The 27627-nt window shown below is 40.1% G+C and overlaps 3 protein-coding genes across 3 annotated transcripts in view; all 3 read right to left on the reverse strand.

The window, feature by feature from the left end:
* Window positions 1-8516, reverse strand: part of LOC112958327 (voltage-dependent L-type calcium channel subunit alpha-1C-like) — a 68117-nt gene extending 59601 nt beyond the window's left edge. The window contains exons 1-3 of the mRNA XM_026052148.1: window positions 8321-8516; window positions 7704-7862; window positions 5308-5418 (exon numbers count right to left, since the gene is read on the reverse strand). Of these exons, the coding sequence (XP_025907933.1) occupies window positions 5308-5418; window positions 7704-7862; window positions 8321-8494 (444 nt within the window). The 5' untranslated portion in view covers window positions 8495-8516. The remainder of the gene's footprint in view (window positions 1-5307; window positions 5419-7703; window positions 7863-8320) is intronic.
* A 772-nt stretch (window positions 8517-9288) lies between these two features.
* LOC112958328 (voltage-dependent L-type calcium channel subunit alpha-1C-like) lies at window positions 9289-21603 on the reverse strand. Its single transcript, XM_026052149.1, has 8 exons — window positions 21523-21603; window positions 19580-19709; window positions 16335-16394; window positions 12554-12660; window positions 10867-10954; window positions 10329-10436; window positions 9554-9606; window positions 9289-9439 (listed from the first exon to the last, which is right to left on the reverse strand). The coding sequence occupies exons 1-8, from the start codon at window positions 21600-21602 to the stop codon at window positions 9289-9291; spliced, it is 777 nt and encodes a 258-aa protein (XP_025907934.1). The 5' UTR covers window position 21603.
* Window positions 21604-26353: 4750 nt separating this feature from the next.
* Window positions 26354-27627, reverse strand: part of LOC112958329 (voltage-dependent L-type calcium channel subunit alpha-1C-like) — a 54797-nt gene continuing 53523 nt past the window's right edge. Inside the window, exons 10-11 of the mRNA XM_026052150.1 lie at window positions 27261-27361; window positions 26354-26499 (exon numbers count right to left, since the gene is read on the reverse strand). Coding sequence (XP_025907935.1) covers window positions 26354-26499; window positions 27261-27361 — 247 coding nt within the window. The remainder of the gene's footprint in view (window positions 26500-27260; window positions 27362-27627) is intronic.

A 27627-nucleotide genomic window follows, 5' to 3' on the forward strand; every position in this document is an offset into this window, starting at 1 on the left:
AACACACAAAAATTCCACTGTTCAAAGGGTTATAGCCCTTCCTGGGATCACATGGGCTTATATGTGCCTTGTACTGCATGTGAAACTTGTTTGAAATAGTGCACAGAAGACTGAACTCTGTTTTATGAATATTGTATTGAAGAATGGAAGGAATTCAGAGAAAGGACACAAGGGAAAATGAAGGGCTAAACTAACTATGATGCAAGACAGATGGTGTTGTTACAAGATTCTTTACAGGTAATATCCATAAGCAACACTGAAAGCAAAATGGAACAGATTTGTGATATACAGTCTCACAGACGACTGTAATTCAAGGAAGAAATCCCCGAGATTCCCCTTTCACACACAGACCTGGATTTGACAAGATATATGAATATGTGTTTTATACATGGAAGTAGTTCTACCAATGTATCCTCCTGCTTCGAGATGATAAAGACAGAGGATGAAAATTCACAGTTCTCAGATTACTAGTCCTGCTCTAGTCAACAGGAAGATACAGGAAACATTTCCTGGAAGAAACAGATGTGACTCATCAGTAAAAGATGTCATTCCAGGGGTTTGGAAAAGTCTAAGATTCTTGGAGAAAAATCCATCTCTATATTAAAATAGCTTATACACACACACAAACATACATGTATACACACCTATATTTAGATGGCACACATTCCTGTGAATAGGAATTTAAAGCCATTGTATTTGAGTCAAAAAAATAAATCCAAGGTGACTTTTGGAGAATAGCTGATCATTCATGGACTACTCTTTGTGGTGATTTCTTCTTTAAGAAGCTAGCATGGTAACAACCGTGATCCCCCAGAGAGCACAGCACCTCTCATTTCCTTTAGCAGTTCTCTTCAGAAAAAGCAGAAATAAGCAGCAGTTTGCTCCACCTAGGAACTGGAAAACAGCTTAACAGACTAGCCAGAGAACTTACAAAACTAGAAAAACAAAGCAGCAAAAGGCCTTGGCTCAATGGTATTAATTTCAAACTGCCTGCCTCTCTGAAGTACCTAGTTTTGAATCAGCTTATGAGCTTCGGCCAAGACAAACCTGCAGGTCAGTTGGGGAGTTTTGCTTCAGAACAGCACATTAATACTCCATAAGAAGATGCAAGGCATGTAATGGATGTTTTCTTTATCAGCAACCCTCATCGTTCCCAAACTCTCTTGCTCATTGTTAACAAGTCCTCCTGCCTCGAGTGCATCAGACATGTATGCGCTGCCTTCTACAGTGTTTAGATTTGTAACTGAAAGACCTCAGAGAATGGATCCCCTTCTACAAAAATATGAACCACTTGGAAACACACGAGCTCTGAGGCTGACCTTGTCCCTGTCCTAGCATGCACTGCCTCTTCCAGTGGAAAACTACTACAGCTAACACACCCCTCCTCTCTATAACCTTTTGCTATCTATAGTTTATCTATCTCTCCAGAGACTAAACAAAATCAAAGTTCACAGAGGATGTTCACTAAAAAGGACAGGAGGTATCAAAGGGCTGCCCTGACCAGAGCAATCAATCTCAACAGAAGCAGAATGTTTAGTTAGGAAAGCCCTTGTATTTCTACCACCTTCATATCCTTTTTGTAAGTGTTAGAAAATGAGTCCCGACGCAGACTCAGCTCCTTATACTCACAGCCAGCTTTTCCATGAGTACATCCTTGCTCTTAGACCAAGAGTCAGGCCTAAGACTGGACGATCCCTGCCATTTTTTTTTTGCAGATATCTGTGGAACTGTGTATTTTTTTTCTTGCACCTTTTCCTATATAGAGTAGCTAACAGGGGGTACATGTATATCCTCTCAGAACAGGAGTGAAAAAGAACTGGATACAGTAAAAAACTTAGTCTGGAACTACTACCTCTTCTCTTACTAGATAGGCCGTACGTGGGTGGCATTGTAGTGACAGTAAACCACTAACAGAGTTAGTTACTGTCACACGCTGCTTGCAGTGTGACTCCTCTTAGGGAAATGGCATCTGCAGTAATTCCCAAACTGTTTTTCATGTATAGTACCTGTGTTGACTTCTGTAAGAATTCAGGACAGTAGCAATTTGAATACCCATGGCAGAGAGCTCTCTCAGTTCAGTTAGCAATTCTTTTTGCTAAATATATGAATGAATAGCAGCTTGTACTACCCCTTTGACATCTCTATATTGCTGCTGATGACCATGTTTTTTTTCAAGGTGCCTTTAGGAAGTAACTGTTCAAGGAAGAGCTGTTGGCAGCTACTTCAGAGTTACAAAGTAGTTACAGTGCTGCCTGCTGTAGCTTAATTGAAGAACCCCTGTAGCACCATTCTTCAGTTGAGCACAACAAAACTGGAGAAAATGAAGCATGATTTGCCAGTTTTAGCTCCTGATGAACCTCATGCCACATCTTCCTGGGAACTATGATGAAGATGAGGATACAACACATTCATGCACCTAAGTTTCTCTAAGCTTACAGCTCCATCATTTTAGGAAACTCTTCAGATCTCTTCTTCACACTCTAAAGAGTGATATTTAGGCGCAATATCAAAATTAGACAAAGCAGCTTAATCAAAGGTTGGCTTGGAATGGCAGCCAATTGTGACTTGTGCAGAGATTTCACTACTACCTTACCTTGCCATTCACATGTGGGAAACACTAACATCACTTAGTATCTCACATCTTTGTCCGGTGAGCTTGGTTGGTTAGACAGGAGAGGTTGGTAACTGATGTTCACCCAGATGACACTGAAATCCTTTTGTACTTTGTCAGGGTTTCTTGGGACAATCTCCACCTGAAAACTTGCTTTGTTCATTTTTATATCTTGCATGATAGCAGAGTATAAGTTCTGGCCAAACAGAGGCCTGCATGAGCAACTTGCCCTATGCTGTGAGACTCCCCACATATTCTAGGCATGTGCAGCTTTAATATCAAATGTGCAACCTAGAAAGGTAAAGACTGTTCTGCCGTGTTGGTCCACAGTTGGTTTAAATGGTCTTCTGGAAGGAGGGGCTTCCTTCCGAGGAGAGCAGTTTGAGTCAGCATGGAGCAGGGAGTGAAGATTGCAGGCCAAATCCTTGTACTGAACAAGAAAACAATGGGAAGTTACATCAAAGCATTTTGATGTTTCCATACTTGAGTCACTGAACTGGTACTGAGCATAATTCAGCGTGAATATACTGCTTGAGGCAAGTGTATTTGATGTATTAGCGCTTTTTACAAGTTCATTCCTCTTTTTCTCCCCTGTAGATCCTTTGGTTCCATTTTTTTAAAACGTTGCTTATTTTCATGAAGCAATTTAATTAAACTAGCAGTTGAAAGGTTAGTATCATTTTGGGCACACAGGGCAGACTGAGATTTTAAGCAGATTTATTCTTTTCATGACCTATCCTTTCAGGACGAGCAGGCACCAACCTGAGGCTGGTGCATCATTCTTAACTGAGAAGATTCTATTAATATTCTACTATTCTAGGCACAAGGAAAATTTCTCATCTCTTCTCATTTTTAACTGTGTAGTAGCTGGAGGTTTATTTGGAAACTACACAATCACAGAAAATTGGGCTCAGAGAGACCTCTTCTTTTGCGCTGAGGCAGCTCATATATCCTCAACTTTTTCTAAGAAAGGTTCATCTAACTTAATTTGAAAACCTCTAATGATGAAGCTTGCACAGTCTCTTTAGGTAATCATTTTCAGTTCTTTGTTATCTGGAGGACAGATGTTTACCCTCAGCTGATTTCAATTAATTATTTTGTGTAGCAAAGCTTGAAAAGGAGACTGAGCACAGGAATATGAGAGACAGAAAGTAGAAGGGATATCCACATCCAGTCCAATTCCCTGTTATAAGCAACCATGTCAAATAAAGTCTTTCCTGCATATGTACTAAGCTCAATATCTAAATTAGTTGGGTGCCCTTAAATGCTCAAACGAAATTCTGACTGAGAATCTCACCCTCCCCTAATTAAGAGCCCTCCTGTAAAGTAGAACTAAGAAATCCAAAGACCTTTACAAAGCCTGCGAGATGAATTCCTGGGTATAAAATGTGCAGACATTACTTTACAAAGTGACAAAAGATAGGTTTGCTAAAAGACATAGCAAGATCTCAAATGTGATAGATCTCTCCTGAAAATTAAAATCTCTTCTGAAATAGATGATGATACTTTTCTTTCCTCAAGACTGTGTCCCAGATCTCATAGAAAAATCCAGCCTCCACAGGAAAGCAACAGATGTTCCTAATTGTGATGAGAACTACACCCAAGAAATGATACAAGGTACGAGTATACAAGACAAAACTGTGACTCTTTTAAAAGAATTCCTAGAAAGCATGGAAGAAGCAAGACAGGCTGTGTGGAAGGAAATCAAAACAAAGAAATCAAGAAAAACTAACACTGAATTCCCTGGAATGGGAGAAGGAAGTTTTTCAGCTGTAGCTCTTGACTTCTGTGATCCCCTAAATATTTAACATGAAGGACAAGAAAAACTGCCAGACGTGGTGGTTCTCATCTTTCTTAATACTGTACTGGCATTTCAGTCTGCATCTGCCAAACCCAATGTATCAATGCCTCCATGCAGATACAAAATAGCATGAGTTACTGCTGTTTAGGTATCTCAATTCCATTCATGATGTACCACTGAATTTATACTCCAAAGAACAAAGACTCACATAATTTTTAAATTATGTGAGGTCAGAATTTTTGTCATTGTCTCACACAGCTGTCAAATCAGTTGGAAGAGCTTGTAGGTTACAATCTTATGCCATAGTAAAACTCTACTAGCAGAATGTCATGGCTTTAAGGACAGGACAATACTTCCAGACAGGACCTCCTGGGGTACTATATACTTTAAATGAAGTCTCAGATTCAGAATGAAAGTAATTCAAACCAGCACTGAACCACAGCCTTCACAGAAGAAACATTTCTTTCCCCAAAGCCTAAAACTCAGTATGAGTCATGCTTGATTAACTACACTTGGGCCAGAAGACTAATCATGGGATGCTATTTCTATTTTATTTTAGGAAAGTAAGAGCATTAGAATAACATTCAGCATGGAAACCGTCTTATAGCCATAACATAGTGTAATTACTATAACATAATAAAAACAAAGAACTAGGAATCTTCTCTACTAACAGGTTTTGCTTTTTTTTGTTTGTTTGTTTGTTGTTATGTGTCTACTCTCCAGTGAAAATAAGTTTTTAAACACATGTGAGACTCCAATCCAGACAGCAACTGTCCAGCTCAGTTATTGGTGGGGTGACAGATCAGAAATTTTCACCTCCTCCTTCTCCTCACAGCTGCCCCACACACATGCACACACACACAGAGGCTGGGAAGCTCCATACTAGAGCACCTACCTTGGGTTTGAAGGCGATTAATTTCAGAACCATCTCAACAGTGAAGAGGCCGGTGAAGAGCATGTTGAGGATATTCATGGCTTCCTTGAACATGCAGCTCTGACCGTAGTGCTGAAAAACAGGGATCCCAGCATCAGTGTGAAGAATAATTCACGTACCAGCTAGGTATGATTCCACCACACCAGGGCCCACACTGATCTTCCTCGATGCCAAGATTCTTCAAAGAAAATTCCAGTATACACCATTTTTTTTGTTTATAATTCCTATCTCCCTTCCCACTCCAGAATTTTCATACTTCTAGTCATTTCTTTCATTGGGGTCTGGATCATTTCTCTTTTTTTTTTTAAAAAAAAAAAAGAAGTATTTTTGAGTGGGGAGGTAACTTACACTTACCATTCCAGTTGAGGCCTCATTATACATTTGCGTAATGGTACAAGACAATCTCCAATTGTGCTATCTCGCCCTTCCCTAACACTTAGATTACTTTTTTTTTGTTTGAATGCTACTGCACAGTGAACAGAGGTTTTACTGAACTGTTCATAATGATACCAAGCTCTTTCCCAAGTAATTACATTTAATTCAGGATCCTGGAATGTACATGAGCAGATCAAATCATATTTTTCCAATATGCATTATCCCACCTTTGTCAACTCTGAATTACATTTGCAATCATGCTGTCCATTCAGGTAGCTTTATTAAGATCGAATGAAGTTACCTTTGTCTCCCTTGATTAATCGAAATAGTGTCTTCTGCAAATGTTGCCACCTCACTCTTCATTTCCCCTTTTCCAGATCATTATTCTTGGGACTGATTTCCTTGCCTTCTACTTAGATCATCTTCCAGTTCATATAATAAGGCCCTGTTCTGAGTTGCTTAACTTTGCTAAACTTTAACCACCAGAGCTGAATTTTCCTATTCTGAATTGGTTCAAGATAATTTATTTAATCATTTAAATAAATAAATTTAATAATGTGGCTTTTGTGTTTGCTCCAGCCTATTTGCTGTCCCTTATAAAATTTGACACAAATCTGACCAAGTCATATTCCTATGAGAAACCTGTATTTTAAGGTTAAAAGAAAAGCTGGTGTGGGAAGAGAATAGAATGGGTACGCTGGAGAAGAGCGTGGGGAGCAGGACTTGGAGCAGTGATGAAACAGAGACAGAATGAAATGTATTAAACAATGAAATGGAAAGGAAGCGTGGCAGAGAGAAACCGGAAAGGAGGTCCATGGATGATAAACTGCAACTGGGATTCTGCATTGAGAAGGTCTGATTGAAGAGTGGGGATCTGGGACTATCTGGGCCACAGGCTGAGGAAAGGAGTTCAGAGACAGATTGGACCGACTGGGCAAGGAGAAGAGATGGAGTTTAGGGAGGAGAGTGATGGTCAGGCTATTTCTTAAACAGAATGTAAAATAGAACGAGGCTGGAGCTGAGGAGATGGACTTAATAAATGGAGTCTATGACTGACTCCATATGGATGGGGAGATGAGAGAGGTCTTGGGCACAGCCTATTCCTTGGCTGAAAAGAACTTAAACTTTACTTTTTGCAAGCCCATCACTAAGTAAAGATTATGTCTCCTTCTCTTTCACTCTTTTTCTACTCTGCACATGTTAATCTACTACTGGTATTTGCTATTCTGTAGATCCAACAGCAAATGTTTGATCACTAGATTCACATTAGATGCTTGGAAAACCTCACAGTAAGGAAAAAGAAAAGTGCATAAATGTAGCACACAGTAACGTAGCCAGGTGTATCACTAGTGCGGCAAATTAGGCAAACATCTGTCAAGAAATGCTTTATGTGGAGTCTATCCTGCCCTGAGGTGATAAGATATAAAACACAGCCTCTGCAGGTACTTTTTAGCCAGGTTTTTATAGAGTCATATATAATACTGAATAAAAGTGATGCTAGGGATTGCCTGCCTTCTGTCTCCATTTTCCTCATTCATCTTGTTGGCCCATCTATTTGTTCTCTGCTTTTTTTTTTTTTTTTTTTTAATGTGCTAAAGCCCAAAATGTAAACTTTAGTTCTCAAGTAAATTGCTGTTCATGGAATACACCCAGTTTTTAGAGGATACAAGTCAGAACTGGAAATTCACTTGCTCTTAAAGCAGTCACTGAATTAGTCTGTGATATAACTTGGTTTTGTTTTGAAACAGGATAAACAGAACTGTTCAAAGTCTCAGATACTAGTGGGAAGAGGAGAAGAAACAGATTCATGACTCTAACTAAATGTCATCCAGAGTGATCATGGTACAACGTCTTTTATCATGTCCCTCTCCCTCAGTACATGGTGTGAAAATGAAAGGTGGCCTCAACCTTTGTTCTTTCTACATTTTCCCAGCAAGGACTCATAACTCATCTTTTATGATGCTGTCTGTTCGCATACTCACTTGCATGGCCAGGCAGATGGTGTTCAGCAGGATCAGAACGAACATCAGGTATTCAAAATAGGTGGAGTTCACCACGTACCAGACTTTGTACTGGTACTGGTTTTTAGGGATGTACCTCCGCAGCGGCCGGGCCTTCAAGGCATACTCTACACACTGGCGCTGTGAAAGAGGCACAGTAGATTTAAAAATCTTAGACAAATACGTGGTTGGTCAACTGCCTCCAAAAATAAAAGGCAGAAAATTCAGGTTGTTTACTGATATGACAAGAGGAATTTATTTCATATTACACTATGAATACATCTATTCTAACTATTAGAGAGATCCATACGTACTTACTTTGTCTGAACAACATTTTTACATTCATCTGATTAATGTTAGTAAATCTAATGATACAGCACACTTTAAAGTAGATGTTGTTCCCTTTTGAGAATCTTACAGAGATTTTTTTTTTCTTTTCAACCTGATTCCTGAAAGATGGCAGTATAGCCAGCTTGGTGCTTTAATGCTTTAGCTTCTTGGCAGTCCTTACATGGTCCTCTGTGGATGTATTTTCTCTCTTACATGTTTATTGTCAAAGTATTTGTTATCTTTGGTGGCAATGAGTAGTTGTAAATTACCTGGTTTTTGTCCAGCTCACAGTTCTTGTATTCTTGTTCTCCTTGTTCCTGAAATGTGACGATGACGAAACCAACGAAGATGTTCATCATGAAGAAAGCAATTATGATGATGTAGATAATAAAGAAGATGGATATCTCAACCCTGTGATTATAGATGGGTCCCACATCCTCCATGTGGGAATCAATGGACCTATACAGCAACCTGAAAGCAAACAGGAACCCAATGCAGAGAAAATCTGCAAATGTCATGAGGGTGATAAGACTCAGATTTCCTATTTTGCTTCCAATTGTATCATAACGTTTTTCACTTGCAGATGTACAGACTTTCACTGCACATTATACTTTATATAATTGAACTGCTTTGGAGGTAAAGTATATTCATTGTTGAAAAATTAAAAAATTAGAACAGATACATTCCTTCAATTAACAGGAAACAGGAGAGTCTGCATTGCTGGGAACTGAGTTCTGTGAGAGAAGGAGATTTCAGTGCTTTTAATAATTACTACTTATGCAGTTTGCATAATCTAGTAATACACCTGTGCACCCATGTCACACTAATGACATGCAGCAGTGGAGGTCCTTGGCCCCTATGGTACAGACAGCGTAGTCTGGTTAATGTCTGTCCATACTGCAAAAGCAGCACTGGTGCATTTCATACTCCATGAGGAAACTTGCAACATCTAGTACTACTACTAAGTAAGTATTAATAGCAGCATTAGTACCTACTATAACAAATATTGTTATCAGTGCCTAACTACTGGAAATTGTTTCTTAACACCTAGAGAGGTGATGTATACTATCGACAAATATAGGAACGGGAATTTCTCCAATCTCTTGGGATTTTTTTTAGGAATTGCTATCTTTAATATTCTAGACTTTTTAAAATACTCTGCACTTGAATTTCTTCTTTAGAAATGAATGAGGACATTGCCAGCATTGCACCCCAGCCCCTGGGGCTCAAGAAGTACTCACTCTGGCCATCCCTCAAAGGTGGAGACAGTGAAGAGGGCCATCATGGCAGTCAAGACGTTGTCAAAGTCAAACTTGCTGTTCTCCCAGCTTCGGGGCTGAATCATCGGCTGGTTAACCTCACCATCCTTGTATGTAATGTAGTACCCCCTATGGTTGTAGAACAGCCAAAAACATGGGACAATTGCACTTGCAGTACCAGGCACTGAGAGCAGGCTGCCAGTAAAAGGGGCTACCTCACGGACCTCAAAAGGTCAGACTCACCTGCATTCTGCTGCTGTCTGCTTGGAGCTATCAGTGCAACTGTACAGTTTGCCCTTGGAAAAGAAGAAAGAAGAATGAAGCTTCCTTTCCTGGAAGGACTTTCCTTTCATTCCTTGAACTACACAAGGGTTAGTGCAGGTCATGTAGCAAGGAGACTGAATACACTACTTGCTTAACTAACTGCGAGTATCTTTACATGTTCTTTTGGACACAGAGGTGAGCACATGGATTGAAAGTTGCCTGGGCTAGGTAATCCAGAGCATGGGCTTTCACCTGCCTTCACAGAAATTTTCTGTGTATGTCCTAGTGTATGTACACTGAGTGCCTGCAGAATACTAGTTTTCAGTAGGGTGATAAAGGGCAAAGAAATAGAAGTAGATTGTAACAAGTGAATAAAGAACCTCCGGTGATCACCTAGCACAGCCTTTCCCCTCTACAATGAGGGGTAACAGAGCCTGCAAGACCAAATCCTTTAGAACAGTCCCATTCACCTCCCTGGCACAGAGCTCATGCCACAAACTATTTGAGAAAGAAAGTGGCCAATTTAACTGTCGGTTTTCTGTAATTATAGATAAAACGCAGAAATTCTGCATGTGCCTCATCCAGTTTTGGAGAATTAGTAGCAGGAGCTACTAATAATGATAGTACCAGATAATTTTTTTCTTTTATATAAGGGAAGACTCTATATCCCCTTCCACAGGGACCTTCATGCTATTCTTCCCACCCCAGAAGACAGATCTATATGACGGATAATTAATGAATTCAGTAGTTTTACCTTGAATAACTGAACTCCAATGCAGGCAAACATGAACTGCAGCAAAGTGGTTACAATCACAATGTTACCAATGGTTCGGATGGCAACAAACACACACTGGACCACGTGCTGCAAACGTAAGATAGGAACAAGAGTAACTTGTAGGACTGTTCTGAGGTGCTCTGGCTAGGTAAGAAGACCATGACAATAACAACAAATAAAAGCATTTGATTTAACTATCACCATTAAGTAATCTCAGGAAATAAAACTGACCCGTTACATACTTCGTTGTAGATTGCAGGCAAAAAGGAACAGGAAAACAACAGAGCTCTGATCTTCACTATGTTCAGCAATACCTTACTTGGCTTGGCATTGGCCAGCCCAATGGAGAATTTAGCTAATAGTACAATGATAGAAGTATTTAAGTATGCTTGTGAGCCCATCTGTAACTCTAGAAAATCACAACTGGCCTTATTTGTGATCCTTAAACCAGCCCTTAAATATTGTAAAAGTCCTGGGAGACTTTATAGTTTACAGAATGCATTGGGACTCTTCTAACCTTTAGGCCTTTAGCTCTGTTGATGGCCCTCAGTGGTCTGAGCACTCGCAGAACACGCAGGATCTTCACCACATTGATAGCACTGGACCTGGAAGAAGGTATCAGAAGGTCAGATCTGACATATACAGCAAGATGGCAGGAAGCATGCTGTAAGAGGCAGGCAGTTTTCACCCACTCGTTCTCATCTGAAATCCTGCACAGCCTTATTCTGTTTAGGGTCAGCTCTATGCTACCTGCTACGGCAAGCCAGGGCACTGGCTGATTTGGATAAGAACTCAAACTCATTTGCTTCAAATGCAAATGTTGGTTTTACTAATATAGACTCTTTTTAACTGTTTGCAGTTTACAGCTTAGGGCTCCCAGATGACTGTGGCTGTTTTTAGCTATGAAAAAATAAATATTCTTACTGAATGGTATACCAACAAACATTTCAACCTTATATAAGAAATCCTTTAACATGAGTAAATATATGATTCAGATATTAGCAATGCTAATGGTTTATGTACAAAGGAAGTATATCATCCTTACAATTTAAATAGCTTCTAAAAATGCTGGAGAACTGCTATTCTAGGCATTTTACAAATGTTTGTAATGGGGGCGAGGAAGCCACTCTATGGAGTTTGTTATGTAGGTCTTGCGTCCTGATCTATGCAGGCTCCAGATACATTTGCTTGGTGATTACTATCCCTGTAGTATTAATGAAGGTAATAGTATATAGGCAGTCCTTTTAAGCAGGGCAAGATGCCAAATACTCTGTAGATATTTAACAGAAACTCTGTCAAGTTGAAGTCATCGCACGTAATTTTAAGATTAGACTCAGAGAAGCACTCTGTTGAAATGTTAATATAAGAAAGGCAAGTCCAGGTGACTCCGGCATTTGAAGGTATACCATCCGGCTGGGTTTGATCCTGCAATGTACTGGCCTCCGATCCAGCAAACCAATTAAGAGTATACATAACTTTAGGAATATGGAAACTGTATTAATTGTGCTTAATCTTAAGTTTCTAACAGAACCATCTGCTACAACAAGGCCACAGCTCTCTGCATCTTCTAAAACTGAAACCTTGACTGAGATTTTCTCCATGCTGTATGACATCAGGCCCTCCTACTGATTTTGGGAATTAGCTTCTTTTGATAACATATAAATAGCTTATTCCAAAGCTTCAGTATAAACTTACTAAGCAAATTATAAGATCAATCAATACAAAGTGCATGTGACAGAAGTAGGAGCAATTGACACTGCCACCACTGCTCTGAGGATTCTCAAAAAGCTCTTCAAGTGCTTGGTAATATTTTACTGACCAAGACTCTTGGGGAACAGCAAAATCTTATCATACTGCTTTCCAAAGAAGAAGAAGAGCTCTGAGAGGAAACAGTTAAGTCTCTTAAACTGTCCTGAATTGATGCACTAACTCAGATCATGGCACTGAGTGTCATGATTACTAATGGACCAGGTTTCCTCCTCTCATTTGCTCTTTCTGGGAGATCTGGGTCACCAGTGGTCAACAGGCTTGTTATTATCTCCCCTCACAAGGATGAATTCTACATCTCCTGAATCATCTGGGAAGAAAACTTTCAGGCTCACAAGAAAAATCCTACCTAGATAAGGCAATGAGACTGAGGTACCATCTCCCATCGCAATGGTACTGTACAGAAATATCAAAACAGTTGAAAATAGCTCACTCACTGGATCCCAAAGGAGATGAGAGAAACGCTGACCACCAACAGGTCCAAGATGTTGAAATAATTCCTGCAGAAGGAGCCTTTATGGAGGAAAGCCCCATAAGCAGTCATCTGTAGGGAAGTATATGAAGACAAAAATACACTTTGCCATTAGTATCTTTTCAGAAACCAAGCCTAACTGGTTGTCTTCAGAAAGTACGTTTGGGGAGGGGTAGTATTTCTAACATAGCAGACAATTACCCCCAGATCCCAAAGATGATGAAAAAGAAAGAGTGAAGAAGACAGCAGAATAACTATGAGACAACTAACTAGGGAAAGCCAATGTTAGATTAAGTGAGGAAAAAGATGCTCATATGGTCACTCTGGTCCTTTTCTCTCTGCACTTCCAGTGTCTAGGATATATACCTATGTATCTAGAATACATATATATATATATATAATAATCACAATCAGCAAAGCAGCATAATGACTGCTTAAAAAAGTTACTCTTTGCAATTATATGGTTTTCCCTTTATCTTCAGTGGTAGAGGACACTCGGGTGCATTGTATTATATAAAGGCCTCCTTGCCTAAACTGAAAAAAAAATATAAGATAAAAAGGACTCTTCTGTGAAGTTTTTAGAGTTTAAACTAGCTGTAGTGGACAGCTGAGCTTTCTTTCCTCTGAGCAAGAAAAAATAAACAACATCCCTCAGGGATTTCATGCTTAGGACTACAGTTTAAGCAACAGGAAGAACTCTTCAGTTTGCTCCTTATAATCAGCTCAATTGTCTTCAATCATGTCTTTCCCCATCCAGTTTCCTCTGTCTTTATTCTATTAAATAAGTGTTTGCATTTTCCCCTTGATTTTTCTTTGCAAAGTCCAAGGTAAGATTCCTTGAGACAAAAAAGCTTCTTTGGGGAGGTAATCATTATGAGCACCACACTCTTAGGGAATGGAAACCAGAGTTTACATTTTCTGCAAGGGACTCTGCCCTGCTGGGTGTGCTCTGCTGAAGGGGATGTCACAGGTCCAAAACTGGATTAAGTAACAATGGAAATGGAAGTGGGTCATAGTTACCATGTCAGGAAAGCCAAGGTCCAGACTTCCAATTTTAGACTGAGCTCTATTTCAAGTTATGAATAAATATGTCTGGCATGTCAGTATCTCAAAGAGGGTGAAGTGATAAGGGTATTTGTACCACCTACCTTGGCCTTGGTGAGTGATCTGATGCAGCTGCTTTGAGCACTCCTCAACCCCAAAATTGCTATATCTTACTCCATTACCTGCATTAGGAACACGGGCTTCTAAATTTGGTCCTCTGCATCTCATCTAAGTTAGGTGCTTAAAATTACTTGAAGCAGACATCATGAGACTGTCCTCAATGACCAGCTCTAGTCAGGCTCTCCCAACCAGAATAATGACCCAGATGTTCAAACTGGAATTCTCTGGCTCCTAACGGCTGGAATGCCCTACCAGCTGGTGGTTTCCAGCCATGTCTGCCTCTGACAACTTCAGTGAGATTCAGTCAGATTACTTTTTTCACCAAACATCCATGACATCAGGGAACCAACTATCCATCAGTCAGACAGAACTTAGAAGGGAAGGAAGTATAAACTCTGGTCCTGGCTTAGAATTTATACTTATAGACACATTTGATTGGGGAAGAGGGGGAGGTTCTTGCCATAACAAAGTTAAGGTTAAAGGGGTTATGTTTTGTATGGCAATCTTGAAAGAAAGGAGACACCATTGAAATCAGGAGGGGAATCTCTGCTGAGTTGATGCTCTATACAACCTGTGGTTCTCTCGTGTATTGAGAAATTTTGTTATATCTTAGGAGAGGTTCTCACAGAATATTATCCTGCCTTCCACCTGGGGCACTGAACAAACTCTTAGAATACTTTACTAGAACTAAATCAAAATTTAAAACTGATTTAAAATTATCTTAAAGGGTATGTTCAGAGCACTGCTAAGGTAGTCACTTTGCTAACATTCATCAGACTCCGTCGTATCTTGCATATGCCATCAGCAACACTGACGGAGATGAAGTTTGTTTCTTCACTGTCTTGAACATCATGCAATCATTTATTCTTCTGCTTATCATTTATACCAATTTTGCTCTTGTGCACAAGGTAAAGCATCAGAGAAATGGGCTCTGAGAAATAAGCCCTTGTGTGGCAGAGACTGGCAGGACAAGAACAGAAGAATTATTTACATGTCTGTAGTCCTTGCAGTCCTCTGTCACTTGGCCCTGGAGAAAATTCAGAGGTGTTGTCACATAGCTATTGAAGTGATGGGGGAAATTTGACAATGATATCAGGGAAGCTCAAAAATAGGTACGAGGCAGTACACTCACGTGATGAAAACAGAATATACCAGTTAATTAGGTTAGGTTCTGCTTCCACTAATAAGAGTATTACATTTTGCTTCAATGGGAGAAGATTTGCTACTGTAATTTCAAAAAGATGGGAAGGTGCCTTGATGTAGAAAGCAAAGCTTTAGACTACAGCTTGCTTTTAAATATTGCTGCTGCTGGGTGCCTTTTTGATAGACCAGTTGGTGCATGCACATTTGGACTGACTGTGGAAGCACGGAGGCACCCTGGATTGAGCAAGACAACAGAATGCATACATCTGTAGGGAGCATTCTGGCTCTGGTGCTCTAAAGTCTTATCAAAAGCACACCTCTCTGCAAAAATACGCAGGGGTGTCCCTGCTTGCCAGCCTCCAATTTGGAGGCTGTTATTAGGGACCTGAGTTGCAAGATCAGAGCAACTCTAAGGGGAATACCTTAGAACCATCTTAGAGAAAAAGATCAAGCTGAAAAGTGAACTCAGAATTTGGAAAGACAGAACTTTGCTAAATCACTCTTATTTAAATTATTAGCCTTATATTTTGGAAAAATTGAAGTTAAGAATAAGCAGACTAGTTTTATTTGCTTCCCAGCTGCATCATTTTCTTGCATGTTTCTTTCAGTACTGAGAATGTTCCTAGGAAATCTTAGCCAGGTGGCTTTGGAATTTTCAATCTCAGCTCTGGTCCTTTGTGTTACAGTCACTTTTACTCTCCATTCCCTTGTCACACCTAAAAAATGAGCTTCTGCACTGAGCTCCCTGGAAGAACCACATCTCCTATACAGCTTTGCACACTACAGTCTTATGCAAGTCACTGGTTCCCTCTGGCCTAGTGTCATGACTTGTGTAGAACTGGTATGTTCTCTTCAGGCTGCAAAATACAGAAAAGGAACTGCATGTGCTCAGGGATCTTTGCACTGAAAACTACCTTATTTTGGAAAAAAACGGCAAGGATGGAGAGAGCAAATTTCTAGGGTGTTGGCCTCTCTCTTGCTCCTCTTTTACTTTTTCTAATCTATCCTTTCATTGTGATTCTCCTAAAGTGCTTTGTGCTGATATTGGCCATTTACTGAAAATGTGAACATCAAAATTTCATGGAAAACTTCTTACATAACTACCAGAAGGATAAAGCCAAATGATAAATAACCCTGCATGTAGAGATAATACTGGTGTTTAAAGAAGAATGAAGAAAAGTGAGAGAAAGTAAGAAAGAGAGAGAAAGAAGAAAGGAAGAAGTGTATTGCTCAGATTGGTTACCTTAAGAATAATTTCTAATGTAAAGATACTAGTGAAGACATAGTCTGCATTGCCTAGGATCTGAAAAATAAGCACAATTGGGTTAGTGGTACTGAGCGTGACCCAGGAACAAACAGGCGTGTGTGTTAGCAACAGATAGTGGCAGAAAACTAGTAAGCTTGTGATCAAGCAATGGTAGAGAAGATGGGCACTTTACCTTCAGAGCAATTTCAATGGTGAAAATGACAGTAAAAACTATATCAAAATAAAAGAGAATCTGTAAAAACAAAAGGGAATAGGAGCGGGGAGGGCATATCAGTGACTGACCACCGGACTGGGAAATCACAATTCAAAATCAAATACACAAACCTCTTAACATGGGGGCAAACGGGAAAATATACAAAATGATTTTGTAATGATGTCCTGTTGAATGCAGTGAGAGTCTTGACACAGGAGACAAGAAGCACATTAAATGATAATCTTTTCTGAGTTATAATCCCATAGGGGCTTTGGAGGTGAAACAAGTCTTTGGTTGTTGTAGGCTTTTTTGCTCTCCCTTTGTTTTTTATTTGTATCTCATAAAGAACAGACAATTCAAGGGTTTTCCCAAACACATTTTCAAATTGATAATACAAGAATGCCTAGTCTCTCAGTGGAAAACATCCAATACCTTTTTATTAAATTCAGGCTTGTTTTGTGACTTTTGCAAAGGAAAAAAAAAACAAATGTTCTAGCTCTCTTTATTTATTTATTATCTCTATCCTGACTTGTCTTGAACTAGGATGAATAACAAATATGCTCTCTGCTAATTGACAGAATCACCACTTTTGTTTTGGACTAAGATTTATGTTCATCCGCTAGAGATGACCAGCTTAGATTTGGCATCTTTCCATTGCCATTCTGGGGAACAGGCAAGATGACAAATTCAGCAGCCCCACGAACTTAGACTCCAGAGTGGACGTAGAAGAGTTATACACAGCAGGCCACAAAAAATGGCCATAGAAGGAACAGCAGGTCTGGAAGTGTAGCCTGACTTTCAAAGAAGCAGCCTTACAGACAGGCTCTTTTACTGTAGACCAATTTACACACCCTAGAAGCAAACAGGAATTTTACTATTGATTAATGGGACCAGAACTGGACTCTTCCCCTTCCCCAAGTATATTAGAATATCCCAAATCCTTTTGTTTTACCTACATTGCAAACAGTGAAAATCAGAAGTATTGTTCCATTGGATTACTATCCTCTTAGCTTAACTAACTATAAACTGAATAATCGCTATAAAGAAGCAGAAGAAACCTGATCATTTATTGAATTTAAGTCTTCTGCTAAAATACTAATAAACATACAGCAGTAAAGTATCCTTTACCACCAGGAAACTATTAAGCATTCCACAGGTTTTAACTGCATCTTGTCCTAATCCAAACTTACAAGTTTACAAAGAGTAGCTGGATTCCTACAGATTGTTATGCCATGGGCAATGGTAGCTATTGCACAATGTAGTGCTATTTTAGATTGTACCATTTAAGCATGACCCAAATCCATTCCAATTTGTACTCACTGAAGATCAAATAGGGACATGCCTCATTTACTGTGTGTAACTCAAAATTCCTCAAATCACTGCTCAATTTTTGTCTTTTGTAGAAGTTGTTCTCAGTCTTTAAGGTTAGTTTGGGCTCTATACATTTTTGCAATTAGAGAATTAAAAAAGGGCCATTTCAAGAATGGTCTGGCCTTAGTTGCACCCGATATTAACTTCTACACATTATTAACTGGAAATGTCTCTGTGGAAATGCCTAGGTCCTGACATTTGGTTATTATATCAGTGGAATAATTTTATAACCAATGGGTCAAATTCTTGGATACTCTCAGACTGTTTTGCATCACTCCACTGACATAAAGCAGCCATAAACTTGATTAAAATTGATGATTAAGATGAGTCTGCAGCTGTTCTACATCACCAGAGCACAGCAAAGCAGCTAGACCATTCCTGGTGAATGTGGCCCCAAAACTGCAGCTAGTAAAGATGTCCTGTTTAGAAGAAATCATGCCTGCTGGAAAAGACCACAGATCAACTGTTCTGGCAATATCAGCAGGCACATTTACTATCATCTAAATAAGTATTTAGTCGAGAATAAATTAAAATGAAAGAGCAACTTGCCAGAGTGCAAACAGGAGAAGATTGTGAGTATATACGATTTTTGTTTTGCTTGGCTTTTGAAACTCTTAATTGGATTGGACAGACACTTCCAAAGACCTGCTGCCCGAGCTCTGTGCAACACAGGAAAGATGCATCTACCAGGTCACTCCAGGAATGAACACTGCTTCTTTCCAAAGCTCTTTGTTAGCCCTTGCTGGAGGGGGATTTCTCCATTTTTGCCTTCCTTCTCTGGGACAGTTTGCATTAACAGCAGAAACTTGTCTGCAAAAGTCCATGTGAATAGATTAATGCTTGATTATATTGTCCCAGAGCAAAGTCAGTTTGTGTGCACCTTTGTTTCCTTCCCACCCAGCCCTCTGAGTGGGCCCAGGGAAGGACACACTCTTAGGGTTCTATGGTCAAGGCGTAAAGGCAGATCACATTTGCAACCCAAACATCTTGTCAGTGTTCCCTTGTTTGATACATTTTAAACATCTGTACCTGCAAAAATTAAACACAGATTTTCATGCAACATCAGTGGAATTAAATAGTCAAAGCAACACTTACACCCAAAGTTCCAGCACTTTATCCAGGACAACTATCTCTGACTTTTTTATTTCTCATTTAAATCTCTCTGTAATCTATTCAGCAGTTTCTGTAGCATGTCATAAGTCCATATGCCAACTAAGATTCATTCTTCAATGCCAAGACTGACATACATTTAGCTCTACATGGTAGGCATACTCTGCTCTGCCCAGGCAGGTCACTGGTGGCACAGGTTTCAATTATTTAGCATCATTTTTCAGGATAAAATGCAAAGCAGCTCTGAGATAAGCTCAGGAATAAACCTCCACTATCACCTTCTCTGCATATGCATATATGGGTCAGGATATTTCAGGGGAGGCAGAACACTGAGCTTTCAATTAAGGTTTTGATATTAAACAATAAATAAATTGGCCCACTGGTCTAGCAAGCTATTTCAGCACTGAAGCAGAAAGATGCCAAAATGCCACTGCAGACAGCAGAGATCAGAAGACCATCTCCAATGCTTCATATTCCAAGAAACAATCATTTTGCTTCAGCCTCTTGTCCTTTCTTTCCCAGCAGATGCTTATGGCAACTAAAAGCCAAATTCTGCCCTGACTCACACACTCTGTAAGCCCAGTGATTTCACATTCACAAAGCCTACAAAAGGCTCAAATCAGGACAGAAAATCACTCCAGAAGCCTCTGATGCAGCCTTTTCTGCCTTTGCTGGCTTTGGCTCATGACCTGCTTATACCACGCTTTTAACACACTGCAAGGGAAGGAGAATGGGAAGCATACTTGGTTCCTAAAGGAGAGGTGTCGGACAGGGTCCTCAGCTGCCAAGGAGATGCTGCTGAGCAAGATGAAAAATAGGATCAGGTTGGTGAAAATGTTATCATTAACGATTCGATGGCAGTGGACACGAAACCTGCAAGAGAGAGGAGAGGCACAACTTTATCTCTCAGAGAAAGGCAAGACATGGGAAACATCCCCCCTTCTCTTCTGCCAGCAGGACTGGACCTGGAGGACTGCTCTGTAGAAGAGCTTTGCTCTGTCCCAGCAGAAGGTAAAATCATGGCCCAGGCAGCTGTGCTTGTCCCTGCTTGGTGTTGGGCTCCCTTGGATCTCCACATCATGAAATGCTGTACAAGGCGTGATTGGCTTCCTGCAAGACTCATGTTTGGTGTGTTGGAAGGCAGAACAACCAGTCTCTCCTGACAGAGTCTAAAACCTGCCATCCTGAAATTGCATCACTTGCTTTCATTCACTGTGAACTAGCTAGGGGAAAGCAGTAGAAACAGACGTTGGAGTGACTGATCTTTCTGAGCTGAGACTGGACTGTCACTGAGCAGGAGGCAAGGGGGATCCATTTGCTACTGGGGTACAAAACCCAGCAAAATGAATGTAAGGCAGGTTGGCTTCTTGAAAGAGCTTCTGGGGGGACAACATCATGCCAAGCAAGGTGTCTGCTGACGTTCAGTCTGATAATAAAGTCACACAGAATCACAGAATCATTGTGGCTGGCAAAGATGTTCAAGATCATCGAGTTCAACTGTAAACTTCTTGCTCTAAGCAGGAAACCAGCATAGGTAAGTAGCAGTTTCCCATCAAATAGCAGCATGCTTACATCATATCCCATCAAATAGAGTATGCTTGACATCATTAAAGCACCTTCTATACCATGTCAGCATATGAAGAGTTAAGCTTTGCAACAGTCCTATGCATAATTCTAGAGGCACTGCATTGGTCTACTCAGCTCTACTTCTGGCTGTTCAGCCTGCAAGCCCCTATTATACCAATTTTACAGATGACTGTAGAGGTTAATTTACTTCTTCAACAAGCAACAGTGGGTGGGTGGCAGAGCTGACATTACAGACCATGAGTTCCAATCATCATCAGTCTCTCTCTGTTACACACATTCCAAAGGAAAAGTGTCAAAAGCCCTACTGTGGAAAGACTAGTTCTAAATTCGACTCTGCTTTACTTTGGGGCTGTACTTGTGGAAGCAAAGACCCCAGAAAGAGGTTGGGACCCATGGTATTCCACAGAGCATTGAGCAATGAGCTTATATTTGCATCCTGGGGTGATAAATAGATTCCCTCTGTGAGCGCTCAACTCTCCACTCAACAGTACTCATCTCACACCCTCAGAATGAGTGGAGAGGTGGGGCAACATGAAGCCACACTGCCTGCAAGAGCCTGAGGGAAGAGCATGAGAGAAGAGATATTCTTTTCAGCCTGCCCTACAAGCTGTAGATTCTCCTCTTCCCTGTTCTTCCCTGTTTCTTCCATACTCATTCTTGAAGGGTAGGAATAAGCAGAGACACAGGAACTGCCTACTGGGAGTAGATTCTGAGCAGTCATTATGACAAGGGACTCTACCTCATGCTCAACTAACTGCCTGATGGCTTGTTTGAATTTGGACCTGTGTATGTTGGAGAATTCCAATTGCTGACTTGCTTCAGAGTCTCTTATTTCCAAAGCTTTCATGATTCTCACTTAGCCTTGCAAAAAGCCTTGCAGGTTCCTTGATCTCCCACTGAACAGGTGTATTGTCAGAGGGCTCCCTACAGTCAGGCTTTCATGGAGATTTCATGCCACGGCCTTTGAAGGAAAGACTGGTAAAAGGAGACCTCAGGTATGAACTGCTGGAAAGGAGCTCCACACCAAAGAACCATTTGGACCCGGGGTTGTAGGGATACCTGTCTCCTCCCGGTTCCAGCAGAGCAGCCTCTTAAATACCTGTTGTTAGGACTGAAGATGAAAAATGCACTGGCATCAGGCATGGGCACAGCCTTTTCCTTAAGGTGCAGCTCCGACATCGGGCGAGGACGAGGGCCAACAGGCATCTCTGGTTCTTCCTCATCTTCCTCTGCTGCAAGAAGCAACGTTATCTTTTAATGAAAAATACAGCCCATTCCAGAGTTCTCAGGTATTTGTCTCAATCAGAACTACAGCTATACACTTAGGATCACTCCAATACAAAGAGGCATGCTCAAGGTTCCTTGTCCACTTCCCTTCTTCAAGGCTGCCCAGCATCCCTCCTGCAGGCATTGATCTAGTCTTTCTGTCTATCTGCAAAACCATCATGCCGGTTAGCTCACAACTTCCTCATAATGGACTCTTCAGATGGTTGAATGTTTCTTCAAAACAAAACAAACAAAAAAAAAAAAAAGCTTCTTCTAAAAAAAGCTTCTTCTAATGACTATCCTTGCTGCAGTCTAAATCTGTTAACTATTGTCTTATTTTCCATGGCTCCTTTCAACAGCCTTTTATATATGTGAGGTATGTTATTATGTCTCTGCTAGGTTTTCTGCTTCCTAGAGTAAAATAAAAGCAGTCTTAAAATGATCACTTTTCAGAATTCAGAGAAGAGAAGAATGAAAGAGCAGGCAACAAAGTTTAGACTTTTGAATCTGATGTCCATGAAGCAGGACTCCAGGCATTGTGCATATCAGTGACTACCCTCAAGGAAGGAAACAGAGATAAGGACTAAGAAGAATACGAATGTACCTTCCACTTTTGTAGATTTCCACCTGCTGAAGTGAGATGCTGCTTTGTAAATGATATGATAGGATCTTGCTATTTTAAGGTTCACAATCCTCTCGACTAATTTGCAAGACAAAAAATATTTTAAGAAGGCAGCCTGACAAATTAGATACAACTCACGAATCTTTCAGCTCAAGTAAATGAGAAAATTTTTGTTGAAGATTTATCTAAACTCAGATAAACTCAAGTCAGATGTTGTGCTTGGCCTGGTAATGGGACACATTAGAAAGAATAGATGAATCAGCATAGACCCTAATCTAGATATTACAGAGAGCAGGAAAGTAGCCTTTTCAATGATGCTCTTATTGCATGCAAATAGGCTTCTCTCTGTACACTTCCAGTAGCGTGAATTCAGCTCAAATTTACTTGATGATAGATTTTCGGATGAAAGTGTGAGCCAGTGCAATGAGGTTGTACTTTTTAAGCAGGTCTGTTTTTTAACAGTTCTATTTTCTTTTCTAAAATACTTTATAATAGTCTTTCTTCAGGCTTTATTGGTTTAAGAAGCATTCTTTCAGAAGCACTTTTGCATACAGTACTTGTAAAATTGGTGTTAATATTAATGCTTAGAATAATATTAATTACAATATTTTGAACTTATATTTTATAGTTACACATTTCAAAGTAGGCTGGCTTTTACCAGCCAGGTAAAGCAGACAAGTACTTTTTTTTTTTCTTCTTTAATGATACAAAATACTAATATCCCTGATCACTTAGGATAGCTGAAAGCCTTCACTTAAAAGACCAGCATTGAGTTCCAGTTCTGTGCCTTTACCACTGGATCATTCTTTATTTTACTCAGAGGAATGCTGAAAAAAAAAACACTTTCAAATGAGCATGGAACAATGCCTCAGAAAAATGGACTCTTAGTAGAAGCATCAGCTCCTGGAAGACCATAAAGTTAATTGTTCCTCTTTTTCCTCTTCTGTTTGCCATGGAGCAAAAAATATATTAACAAATTTGGCCACCATATGGCTTCAGACTGGAAAACATCTTCAGACTCCCAGTCATGGAGAAAAAACGATGTTCTAAATATCTTCTCATTTACAGCAGTGTTTAGGATCCAAAAGACAAGACAAGCTAAGGGACAAATACTCTAAGGGTAACAAATGATTATAGCTTTAGCTCAAGCCACTACCTAAGAAATGTGCCAGTATAAAGTAACAATATCTTGCACAGCTGCCAGTATGCATGCAAGCACAGGTCAATGTTGTACTCACAAATGGGCTGGGTGGCACATCTGCTGCAATCCAACACCTGCTCTCTGAATATATTTTACACCTAAGGTATATCTGTGTTTACAAAGTGATTCTTTTAGTGAAGACTACCCCAGAATCATAAAGAAAAGCTCAGATCTAGAATTGCCAAGATCTGCCAAGTTCAGATCTAGATTTTACCTCTCTTGAAGTTTGAGGAAGTTCAAATCCAGGACTGTCACTTTGAATTTTGTCTCATTAGAAGGCTGGTGTCCTTTGGCTGTAAACTTATAGGCATACACATGAGGCTACAGTGTAACATCAGTTAGAAATTTGATGAGGAGTATTTTTCTCTTTTTATACAAAGACCAGAACTCCTGTGTAAGGGCATTACTTTGCTTCAAGCTCCCATGAATCATCTCAAGTTTTAAGCTTCATCTGACATGCTGGATTCTTGGCCTGTTTCTGTCCGAGACTGCAAGACTTGCTCCCTGTCTTCCTATAATAAACATATCATCATAATAAACCATCTTGTATACACAAATCTCTGGTAGAACTAGTCTCGCCTTCCAACAAAAGGGATAGAGAAACTGATGAGCTGAAAGTATGTGGATGGTTCTGGGGGATAACAGCAGTACTGTCAAATACAGTCCGAAGAGACTGCGGAGAAAACTCTGGCAGAGGAAATGGAAACTAATAGGAGATTGAGTGAAGTAAGTTTGAAGAATAAATGAAAAAAAATGGATGAAGTGACCATTTCTAATTGTTTTAGAACACTGTGTTAGTGTGGAAGTTTTTCAGAGGATGCAATGACACACAGCCAAGTGACCGGCATTTAAGACCTTAAACCATAAAATGAAATTTGGCAGAACCAGCTAACTGCATTTGAGCAGTAATAGGATGCTGCACTCTAAGCACTGCTTAAAGGCATCAACATGAAAGAGGTGAGCAAGAAAAGGTGCTGCCCCAAGTGGACAGAATGTAGTTACATGGCATCTCCTGCAGCACAGCTAGACTGATGAGCGATAAGCAAAAGCACTCTGGAGTGGTCAGATGGACACAAGAAAGTTGATAAAGGGCAGAGGTACACACTGGGCCTAGGAAATTGTTGCTTGGTAATGCCAGAGGAAGCCTTGGAGCCTTGTTCTCCAGAACTGACTATCCTTGACGGAGCCTACATGTCACGTAAGCTCAGAGAAGGCCTTTGTGTTTCAGAACTTTATACAGCAGAATGGAAGGGATTATTATGGTATATCTAATCTAGTAAGGGTTTTATAAAAGTTTACACTATCTGAATGTGATGGTAAATTCCATAAGCTCTGAAAAAAGTTAAGGGCATGAGCTTCTGGCTCTCATTTTCAGCAAATAGCTAACACTTTCAGATGGTTTGAAAAGAAGAAAAGTGAAGGAAAAACAGGAAAACCTTCACTTGAAAAAAAAAAAGTAGGGGATCTGCAAATCAAAACCAGTCAAGAACCAGGACCAAAACTGCCTCAGATTGTTTTAATATGTGCAAGTTACCAAGGACTCCCCCAAACCCTTTAGCAACTGACAATAAGCATCCACTAACTGGCCTGTGCCTGCAGGGATGCTTAGAAGATTAAAGGGAGAGTACTCTCCCCCAGCCAAGATAAAACAGTGCTGCATTGTACTGTAACCACAGCATATTGATGAACACAAGTGTAGGGGAGGTTGTACTGAATAATCAACTGCAACGAACAGTTTTCCTTTCTCCCTGTCTGAAACACCTAAATTATCTAAAAATGAATTATTTATTGTTTTTTTTTTAACCCTACCAGATCAACTATTTAAGGATATTTATTAGGAACCACAGAATCAAAGAGTATCTGATTTATTACCTACTACGGACTGTTGCATAATCACAGAAGCACAGAAAAAGAGAGCAAGAAAGGGTCAAGGAAGGCCCTCTAGTTCACACTTTTGCCAAGCCAGGCTCACCAAATTATTATAGCTAAAGGTTTTCTGGCAGATATTTTTCTCACCTAGTCTTGACAACAGTTAAGTGATGCTGTGCTTCTACAACTATCTTCACAATCTATTCTGGCCTTACCATTAGAAAATTCTCCCCTAGTGTGATCTAGTGTGTTATGTCTCTAATTTGTAAAACAGAAAAAAATATAATTCTCCCTCTATCTGTAACAGACTCCTATGCATTTGAAAAGCTCTCTCTTTGGTCTCCCCTATCTCAAACAAAACCAGTTCTTTCAATCATCGTTCCTGCCTTCCACCTGCATTATGTTCATGACTCTCCTCTAGACTCCTTCTGTTTGAACTCAGCTTCTCCTAAGTGCAGTTCCTCAAATGAGACACTCTAGCTGAGTAGTCCAGCTGTGATTTTCTTAATGGTGATCAGAATAAAAGAACCACTATGCCCTGGGTAGCTTTCACTGGCCTGTTAGAAGTAAACCATAAGCTGATTCAGAGTTCAAGTTTTTCCTGTTCATAAATTTACGACTTGTTCACCTTTTGCAAAATGGCACCATGTTTTTGGCTTGTCGAGTCTGTAATCCATAACAAGATTCTTTTCTTAGGTCTGTCTACTAACTAGCTGCTACCTAAAACCCTTTATTTGTAAATTGTTTCTTCCTGCCTCTCAGGAGAGGCTCATACTTCCAACCTCTCTTAAACCACTTCTGCATTTACTCAAGATCTCCTTGAATTCTAATGCTGCCCTCTGAACATGCTCCCAGCCCCTTCTAGCTACATGCCATCTACAAATATAGCAAGCAGACTTCCTACTCCATCACTCAGGCCATTAACACTGAACCCAGGATGGGTCTTTGCATTGTAGAACCTCACTTGAGCAACTACTCTGCGTATAAACGGTCTAACTGATTTCTCTCCCAGTCATCTAGAACATGTTTTTCTAGCTGGCTTATGAGAATGTTGTAAGAAACAGTCTCACAAGCATTAGCAAAGTTGAAACGTATGACATTTACTTTTCCTTCTCTGTCTACAAATCCCACTGGACCCTTTTAGAAGAAAATTAGAGAGCTTTGACATGATTTGTTCTTGGCAAATCCATGTTGGCTGCTAGTCATTTCCTTATCTTGCAGTCATATAGTTTGTTTAAGCGTTTGTTCCAGCACTTTTCCAAGAATGGAAGTTTCGCTGACTAGCTTATAACTTCTCTGCTCCACCCCTCTTTAAATGATCCAGTCTTCAGAACTTCTCAAAGCAAAACTGCTAGAAGAGATTGCTTCAACTGGCTTTGCAAGATCTTGGGAGGAAGATACTTAGGTCCAACTGATTTGAAAACTAGTCTAACTCCTGCTCTGGCTTCTTTTTTTCCTACTCTAAGCTAGGAGCTTGTGCCTTTTGTATCATATTAATGTCACATCCATAAATTGATAATTTGAGAAAAAGAAAACTCGTGCAAAACAAGGCAGTCAGTACTTTGGCTTTCCTAAGTATTTGTTAAGAGTTTTTGCTGAACACCGAATACTGAAAAAGTACTGAAAAGATTGAAAATATATATAAATCATATAATGTGGGCTTTATAGAGCAAAAAAATGCTGTTAATCAGTTTAAGGACTGAAATGGATGAAGTGCAAACACAGACAAGCACATTACTTTGTCCCATCATGAAGGCAATAAAAGCTCAGCACCCCTGCTGCCTTTGGACTGTGCCAGACAGAGCAATCTGCCTCTGTGTTCATTAGGAACTGGAGCTTCTCTTTCCTGAAACTGGGATAAGAAGAAACAGAAAAATACCTGGTGCTTCTGTCGTGGGATATGGGCTCTTTTCTTCATTTTCATTGGGCTGATAATCATCTACGTTGATCTGACAGAAATGGAAGAAGAAGTGGCAAAGCCTTTATCAGACAAGAAAGAGGGTTTTCATTCCCCCACAAACCCAAGCTGTTCTTGCCATCGCTGCCCAGACAGTGGCTGGCAGCAGACCTTGGTAGCAGGCGGGGACTCTCCATCAGCAGTGATCGATTTCAGCTCTATTTTCTCCTCCTTTGTCTCCTCCTCCACAGCTGCTTTTTCTATCTCCTGTTTCTTTTCAGGACTAGCAGTCCTAACAATTTAACAAGATAAAAAGCAAGCAATTACAAAGGTGAAAAGCTGTTTCCCT

Source organism: Nothoprocta perdicaria, unplaced genomic scaffold (assembly GCF_003342845.1).
Source record: "Nothoprocta perdicaria isolate Ctin4 unplaced genomic scaffold, notPer1 scaffold_84, whole genome shotgun sequence".
NCBI lineage: Eukaryota > Metazoa > Chordata > Aves > Tinamiformes > Tinamidae > Nothoprocta > Nothoprocta perdicaria.